At 36.0% G+C, this 9,197-nt stretch overlaps 1 protein-coding gene across 1 annotated transcript; it reads right to left on the minus strand.

The window, feature by feature from the left end:
- Positions 1-8,019: 8,019 nt before the first annotated feature.
- Positions 8,020-8,952, minus strand: LOC125397415 (olfactory receptor 5B2-like). The gene has a single exon (XM_085692571.2). It carries the CDS (start codon positions 8,950-8,952, stop codon positions 8,020-8,022), a length of 933 nt encoding a protein of 310 aa, XP_085548697.2.
- Between the last annotated feature and the right edge of the window lie 245 nt (positions 8,953-9,197).

Below are 9,197 nucleotides of genomic sequence, written 5' to 3' on the forward strand. Positions count from 1 at the left end.
GGTTACCTGGGACTCTTGTCTATTTCCTACCTCCTGGCGGATAGCTAAATAATCTTCATCAGGTCCATCTTCTTATTTAGCTTCTCTGGGATCACGAATAATAGGCTCAAAGACCTTTAATTATGGTTAGAATCCACTTATGAGTGAATACATACCGTGTTCCTCTTTTTGGGTCTGGCTTACCTCACTCAGTAAAGCGTTTTCTATGTCCATCCATTTGCATGCAAAATTCAAGATGTCATTGTTTTTTACCGCTGAGTAAAACTCTAATGTGTATATGTTCCACACCTTTTTTAACCATTCTTCTATTGAGGGGCACCTAGGCTGTTTCAAGGTTCTGGCTATTACAAATAGTGCTGCTATGAACATAGTAGAACAAATGCTTTTGTAGTATGTTAGGGAATCTCTAGGGTATACTCCCAAGAGTGGAATTGCTGGGTCCTGAGGGAGATTGACTCCCAGTTTCCTGAGAAACCGCCACACTGATTTCCACAGTGGCTGCACGAGTTTGCATACCCACCAACAATGGATGAGTGTTCCCCTCACCCCACATCCTCTCCAGCATAGGCTATCGTTGGTGTTTTTGACTTTAGCTATTCTGACAGGTGTAAGATGGTATCTCAAAGTGGTTTTGATTTGCATTTCCCTGATCGCTAAGGAGGTTGAGCATGACCTTAAGTGTCTTCTGGCCATTCGAAGTTCATCTGTTGTGAATTCTCTGTTCAGTTCAGTACCCCATTTTTTAATTGGGTTAATTAGAGTTTTAGTGTCTAGTTTCTTGAGTTCTTTGTATATTTTGGAGATCAGACCTTTGTCTGATGAGGGGTTGGTGAAGATCTTTTCCCAGTCAGAAGGCAGCCTTTTTGTCCTACTGACAGTGTCCTTTGATTTACAGAAGATTCTCAGTTTCAGTAGATCCCATTTTCATTGTTTCTCTTATTGTCTGTGCTGCTGGAGTCCTACTTAGGAAGAGGCCTCCTGTGCCTATATCTTGTAGACTACTTCCCACTTTCTCTTCTATCAGGTTCAAAGTGGACGGATTAATGTTGATGTCTTTTATCCATTTGGACTTGATTTTTGTGCATGGTGATAGATATGGATCTACTTTCATTTTTTTACAGGTTGACATCCAGTTATGCCAGCACCATTTGTTAAAGATGCTTTCCTTCTTCCATTGTATACCTTTAGCTCCCTTGTCGAAAATTAGGTGTTCATAAGTTTGTGGGTTAATATCTGGGTCTTCTATTCGATTCCATAGGTCGACTTCTCTGATCTTATGCCAATACCAAGCTGTTTTCAATACTGTAGCTCTATAATAGAGTTTGAAGTCAGGGATGGTAATGCCTCCAGAAGTTCTTTTATTGTATAAGATTGTTTTGGCTAACCTGGGTTTTTTGTTTTGCCATATAAACTTGATTATTGTTCTCTCCGGCTCTGTGAAAAATTTTGATGGGATTTTGATGGGGATTGCATTGAATCTATAGATTGCTTTTGGTAGAATTGCCATTTTTACTATGTTGATTCTCCCAATCCAAGAGCAGGGGAGGTCTTTCCATTTTCTGGTATCCTCCTCAATTTCTTTCTTCAAAGACTTAAAGTTTTTGTCAAATAGGTCTTTCACTTCCTTGGTTAGAGTAACCCCAAGATATTTTATGCTATTTGTGGCTATCATGAAAGGTGATGCTTCTCTGATTTCCCTCTCTGCTTCTTTATCCTTTGTGTATAGGAGGGCCACTGATTTTTTGGAGTTGATCTTGTATCCTGCCACGTTACTAAAGGTGTTTATCAGCTGTAGGAGTTCTTTGGTAGAGTTTTTGGGGTCACTTATGTAAACTATCATATGGTCAGCAAATAACAAAAGTTTAACTTCATCCTTTCCAATACGAATCCCCTTGATCTCCTTATGTTGTCTTATTGCTATTGCTAGAACTTCAAGCACTATATTGAAGAGGTATGGAGAGAGTGGACAGCCTTGTCGCGTTCCTGATTTTATTGGAAAGGCTTTGAGTTTCTCTCCATTCAGTTTGATGTTAGCTGTCGGCTTGCTGTATATTGCTTTTATTATATTTAGGTATGATCCTTGTATCCCCAGTCTCTCCAACACCTTTATCATAAATGGGTGTTGAATTTTGTCAAATGTTTTTTCAGCATCTAGTGAGATGATCGTATGGTTTTTTTCTTTCAGTTTATTTATATGATGGATTACATTGATAGATTTGCATATGTTGAACCAGCCCTGCATCTCTGGAATGAAGCCGACTTGATCATAATGGATAATTTTTCTAATGTGCTCTTGGATTCGGTTTGCCAGTATTTTATTGAGAATTTTCGCGTCGATGTTCATGAGTGAGATTGGCCTGTAATTCTCTTTCTTGATTGTGTCTTTGTGTGGTTTTGGTATTAGGGTGACTGTAGCTTCATAAAAGGAGTTAGGCAATGACTCTTCTGTTTCTATATTGTGGAATATGTTAAGGAGTATACGTATTAGCTCTTCCTGGAAGTTCTGGTAGAATTATGCATTGAAACCATCTGGTCCTGGGCTTTTTTTGGTAGGGAGATTTTTGATAACAGCTTCTAATTCTTCGCGACTAATAGGTCTATTTAGATTGTTCACCTGGTCTTGGTTCAACTTTGGTATATGGTACTTATCTTAAAAAAAGTCCATTTCTTTTACATTTTCCAACTTTGTGGCATATAAACTTTCATAGTAAGATCTAATGATTCTCTGAATTTCCTTTGTGTCTGTGGTTATGTCCCCCTTTTCATTTCTGATCTTATTAATTTGCATGTTCTCTCTCTGCCGTTTGATTAATTTGGATAGGGGTTTGTCAATCTTGTTGATTTTCTCCAAGAACCAGCTTTTTGATTCATTGATTCTTTGGATTGTTTTCTGTGTTTCTATTTTGTTGATTTCAGCCCTCAGTTTGATTATTTCCAGTCTTCTAGACCTCCTGGGTGAATCAGCTTCTTTTTTTTCTAGATCTTTCAAGTGTGCTGTTAAGTCTCCAATGTGTGCTTTCTCTGTTTTCTTTAATTGGGCACTTAATGTTATGAACTTTCCTCTTAGCACTGCTTTCATAGTGTCCCATAGGTTTGAGTATGTTGTGTCTTTGTTTTCATTAAATTCAAGGAAGACTTTAATTTCTTTCTTTATTTCTTCCTTGACCCAGGTGTGATTTAGTAGTTGACTGTTCAGCTTCCATGAGTTTGTTGACTTCCTGGGGGAAGCATTGTTGTTGAATTCTAATTTTAATCCATGGAGATCTGACAAGACACAGGTAGTTACTAATAATTTTTGTATCTGTGGAAGTTTGCTTTGTTACCGAGTATGTGATCAATTTTCGAGAAGGGTCCATGAGCTGCAGAGAGAAAGGTATATTCTTTCCTATTTGGATGGAGTGTTCTATAGATGTCTGTTAAGTCCATTTGATTCAATACCTCCAATAAATCTCTCAATTCTCTGTTTGGTTTCTGTCTAATTAACCTGTCCATTGGTGAGAGAGGAGTGTGGAAGTCTCCAACTATTAGTGTGTGTGGTTTGGTTTGATGACTGCCTTGAGTTCTAGAAGAGTTTCTTTTACATATGTGGGTGCCTTTATATTAAGAGCATAGATATTCAAGATTGAGACTTCCTCCTGATGAATTTTTCCAGTTATGAGTATGAAATGTCCATCTCCATTTCTTCTGATTGATTTTAGTTTGAAGTCGATATTGTTAGATATTAGAATGGCCACACCCGCTTGTTTCTTAGGTCCATTTGCTTGGAAAACCTTTTCCCAACCCTTTACTCTGAGTAGGTGTCTGTCTTTGTGGTTGAGATGTGTTTCTTGTAAACAGCAGAATGTTAGATTCTGTTTTCGTATCCAATCTCTAAGTCTGTGCCTCTTTATAGGTGAATTGAGTCCATTGATATTAAGTGATATTAATGACCAGTGGTTGTTGACTCCGGTCATTTTTTTTTTTTAGGTAGTAGAGTGTATGTGTTTTTCTTCTTTGATTTTTGCTTGTGAATGTTTGCTAGATGTTCGAGTTATTGTAGGCCGTGTTGGGAATGTTGGATTCCTTTGGTAGTGATTTTCCTTCTAATATTCTCTGTAAGGCAGGATTAGTAGCTACGTATTGTTTAAATTTGTTTTTATCCTGGAATATTTTGTTTTCTCCGTTGATAGTGAACAATAGCTTGGCTGGGTATAGTAGTCTGGGTTTGCATCCATGGTCTCTTAGTTTCTGCAGTACCTCTATCCTGGATCTTCTGGCTTTCATGGTTTCCATAGAGAAATCCGGTGTAAGCCTGAAAGCTTTACCTTTATAAGTTACTTGACCTTTATCCTTTGCAGCTCTTAAAATTTTTTCTTTAATATGTATGTTTTGTGTTTTGATTATTATATGGCGAGGGGATGTTTTTTTCTGATCCAGTCTATTCTGTGTTCTGTATGCTTCTTGAACCTTCATAGGAATATCGTTCTTTAGGTTGGGAAAGTTTTCTTCTATAATTTTGTTGAATATATTTTCTGGGCCTTTGATCTGCAGTTCTTCTCCTTCTTCAATCCCTATTATTCTAGATTTGGTTTTTTTATTGTGTCCCAGATTTCCTGAATGTTTTGTGTAGAGAATTTGTTGGATTTGCCGTTTTCTTTGACCAGAGCATTTATTTTCTCTATGGTATCTTCAGAATCTGAGATTCGTTCTTCTATCTCTTGTATTCTATTGGTTATGCTTGATTCTGTAGTCTCCATTCGTTTACCTAGGTTTTCCATATCCAGCCAGTTCTCCGTTTGTGTTTTCTTCATTGCCTCCATTTCAGTTTTCAATTCTTGGACTGTTTCCTTTACTTGTTTGATTGTTTTTTCTTGGTTTCTCAGGATCTCATTCACGGATTTACTTATTTCTTCAAACTTTTGTTATATTTCTCATCTAATTCTATACTCATTTCTGCAAACTTTTTGTTATATTTCTCATCCAATTCTTTAAGGGAGTTATTCATATCCTATTTAAAGGACTCTATTGCTTTCATAATGGCACTTTTTTCCACTTCTTTTGGGTTAAGGTGTTCAAGTCCTTCTATTGTAGGGTCCTTGGGATCTGGTGTTTTCATGTTGTTTTTCAGATTGTTGGATAAGGTCCTGCCTTGGCGTCTGCCCATCTCTTACTTCAAATGTTCTCTATTGGAACTTCTGTTCCCGGGTCAGGTTCCCTTCTTGGGCAGGGATTTCACTGACAGAATGCCCACCTTTCCTCAGGCAGGCTATTGAAGCACAGGCACTCCCTCTTTCCGGGATGTGCTTACAATGCAGGCCGAGCTTGCAAGGCAGCTGAGCTGGGGAAATTTTATGGCCCCAGGGAGAAGGGAGAAATATAGGAATTCGTACCTGGATGGGAGCTGGGATGGCACGCCGGAGCGGGTAGCCAGCACTGCAGGGCGACCTGGGTGTCTATGGGGTCGGGGAACGCCCAAGCTCCTCCTCACCGGGACCCTGCCCCGGTCCTAAGGAAACTCACCCCTCAGATAGCCCTCTGCTAGAAGTCAGGGCCCCTGCTGGTTAGGAATGTGGCTGAGCTGGCCCCTCACCCCTTTCTATTTATTAACCATATTTTAAAGAACAATTATAACTTTCTATAACTGTTGTTTTGTAGGATTATGTGGTATAATTATAATATGCTTTATGTTAGAATATGTAAAAACTGTTTCATTTTCCTAGAGAGATATGCTGGAGCATTGTCATCTTTATTTGTACAGGTATCCCCTAAAGTTCATTACTTCTAATAATTTATAATTATAGAATCAGCATTTTGAGAACTTGAAGCAGTCACCCATTGAAATTCTGCCTATATATCTGTTGCATGATGGACATATTTTAATTTTCCAAACTTTACAAAATGGGATACATGAATTTGCCAAATTTTATTTCTTTCAATACATTTTGGGTTAGTTCCTACAGGAAATGAAGCTTGATTATACAAAAACATGTAGGGCATTCCCTTATAATATCCTTGACTTGTTACTGAGTGATAGAAAAATCTTCCTCCAAACCTTTGCTATTAACATGGTATTTCTTATAATTTTCTGAGGTTTCTATCACATTTCCTACTGTTATCTGATCAATACCATCATTGCCTTGTGCTAGGGATCCCCCTAGACATGTATGAAATCTGATATGTGTTATATATAAGGGATGTTTTTTGTTTCTGATTATGTATTTCATTTAATTAAATAAAAAAGTTAATTCTGAATCATCTGAAATAAGTTCAGTAGTATTGATATATAAAACAACTCTATATTTTGAGAGTCTGTTACTATATAAGAGGCTCTGGAGAATCAATCCATGAATATAGCATATAATTCTGACTTTTAAACCTTGCTTTCCTGATTTATTTACTTCAATATAAAATACAAGGGCTCCAGAAATTGATGTTCCCCATACAATGTCAAGAGGGAAATGAGTTCTATTTGTAAACTGAATTCTTTGCTTTAGGGATACTGATTGCTAATCTCTACCAAGAAATTACTACAAGCTCTTTGCCAGTTTTTATTTTCTTCTCATAATAAAACAATTATAGCCTTATTAAAAGGCAGAAAATAAAAGTGTTAAAGTGTTAAAGCATAAGCAATATAAAACCACTAGAATACTGCAGAAGTTGGTGACACATTAAGGTCTTAAAAGATGAAAAGTATGGAACACTCCTCATGTATATAGAACTCATCAGATTAGCCTCTACAGAAACACAATGGCCCTTGGAATTTAACAAAGGATTGCTAAGCGTGTTTACTCTGCAGTTGACTCAAATTAACACCTATTATGTGAGCTATAACTTCATTTTTCTAGTAATTATCACTCATTCTTGTACTTGCTTCACAGATATATTTATAACAAATCATTTGTTTCTTTTCGGGGAATACTAAGAAAAGTTATTTTGATTTCTCCACTAAGCATTTACACTTGGGCAATTATGTTTAAGGAAATTTCATCATTTTCCCAATGTAGAAAATTTTGCACAGTTCTATTACATTATGAAATTTTGATAAATAAACTTAGTGATAAATATGAAAAACTTCAGTAGACTTATGAGTAAGACACACATAATGCCATGGACAAAAGTAGAAATAATATAGAAAGTCAATTCAAGAAATTTTAAAAGGTCTTCAATCTCAATGAATTTTTTAAAAATATAATAATATGGAGTATATTGACATAGTTCTTCCATTGTTAAGGATAAATTGTTATATCTGTCCTTTTATTTAAAATAAAAAGGTTCATGACACCTGTGTCTTCTTCAGATTGTGTGGGACAATGTATTCTTCATTTAAGTTTTTTCATTAAGACCATATATCTAATGATCTGAACATTTTAATTCTGAGTTAGAAGCAATAACAGCAGATCACTCTATAGAAGAATATTCTAAACAACCTACAAAGCATCATGTTGCATAACAGAAAAGAATATAAATTTGTGAATGTATGCACATTAGCAATATTAACTTCAGAAAAGAGAAAAAATACAGAAATGAAGTTAGTAATAAAAACATTCAAATAAAGACAATTCCAGAGATAGGGAATATTAGTGCTAAATTCTCCCAATACATATCTCATAGTAATATCTGAGTTGAAAGAAAATGATAATATAATGATTTGCATTAGATTCTTAGGGCTGATGCAACAAAACACAACAAACATGGAAACATCTTATGTCACATCCTGAAAGGTATATTTTAATGAACATAACAAACACAGTCAATTTGACAGTAAATATTAACTATCACACGATACCAGAAAAAGAAAGTAAAAAGAAATAATTGAGTATTGGTAAAAAAAATGTTTGACAAATGAACTAAAAAATTAAAAATTATGTTTTTAAATATGATATTCCTTGATTCTCAGGACAAAATGATATCCAGATACACGAATAATAACTCAGATCTTGAACTAGTATGTTTAAAATACAACACAGTACATCAGAAGATCTGACAAAAATGAATTTTAATATTGTATATCATAAAAAAGTAATGTCGCAACCATAATGATTATTTTTCCTTTAGAAACATTTTCATGAATGCTCTCTTGACCTCTTTGTTTCTCAGGCTGTAAACTAGAGGATTCAGCATAGGGATGATCATTGTGTAGAACACAGATACAATTTTGTCAGTGTCCATTGCATGTTTAGAGCTGGGCTGCAAATACATGAAGATGATAGTTCCATAGAAAATAGAAACTGCAGTGAAGTGGGAAGCACAGGTGGAAATAGCCTTCTGATGCCCTACTCCTGAATGCATCTTTAATATCGTTATAATAATTATAGTGTAGGATACTAATATTATTATGAGAGCAAAAAAGATAGTGAAACTGGCTAGACAAATAAGAATCAGTTCATTTGCATGTCTATCAGAGCAAGAGAGAGCCATGACTGCAGGCATATCGCAGAAAAAGTGATGAACCACACGGGAACTACAAAAGGAGAGACGGAATGTGTTTCCAGTGTAGATACAGGCACTCAAAAAGCCACAGGCATAGCACCCTGCAATCAGCCATATACAAAAACCTGTAGTCATGTTACTGGCATAGTGTAGGGGTTTGCACACTGCTGCATAACGATCATAGGCCATTGAGGCCAACAGATAATTTTCCACAGTAGCAAAAGCTGCAAAAGAAAACATTTGAGCAGCACAGTTATTGTAAGACATGATCTTATCTCCTACTAGGAGACCAGCCATGACTTTGGGAGTGATAGCTGAAGAGTAACCAAGATCAACAAGGGAAAGATTACCCAGGAAAAAATACATGGGGGTGTGAAGCCGAGAGTCCAAGAGAATCAACAGGAACATTCCCAAGTTTCCCACCAAGGTGAAAGTGTAGATGATGAGGAAGGTGATAAAGAGGGGAAGCTGAAGGCCTGGGGTATTGGTGAGTCCTGTAAGGAAGAACTGTGTTACTTCTGTCATGTTCTTCATCATTATCATCTGACTGCTTATGAATGTTCTCTGAAAATTAGAAAGAAAAATAATACAATAATAATAAACATGAAATTGATAAGTATAAATATAATATATAGATATTCACTGTGCTAACAATTTCTTTGGAAAGATTTTTTTTTTACAAAAACCTGAACCTTAATTGCCTATTTAATGTGCTAGCTACAAATTTAATTTTATGCTATTAAATCTCAAGAGATCTGATGAAGAGTACATTCAGTATAAAAGTGGTC

Source organism: Myodes glareolus, chromosome 7 (genome assembly GCF_982192425.1).
Source record: "Myodes glareolus chromosome 7, mMyoGla1.1, whole genome shotgun sequence".
NCBI classification, from domain to species: Eukaryota; Metazoa; Chordata; class Mammalia; order Rodentia; family Cricetidae; genus Myodes; species Myodes glareolus.

What these genes read in the sequence shown, in the direction of transcription:
- LOC125397415 (XM_085692571.2), bottom strand. Translation starts at nt 8,952, where the DNA reads ATGATAATGATGAAGAACATGACAGAAGTAACACAGTTCTTCCTTACA.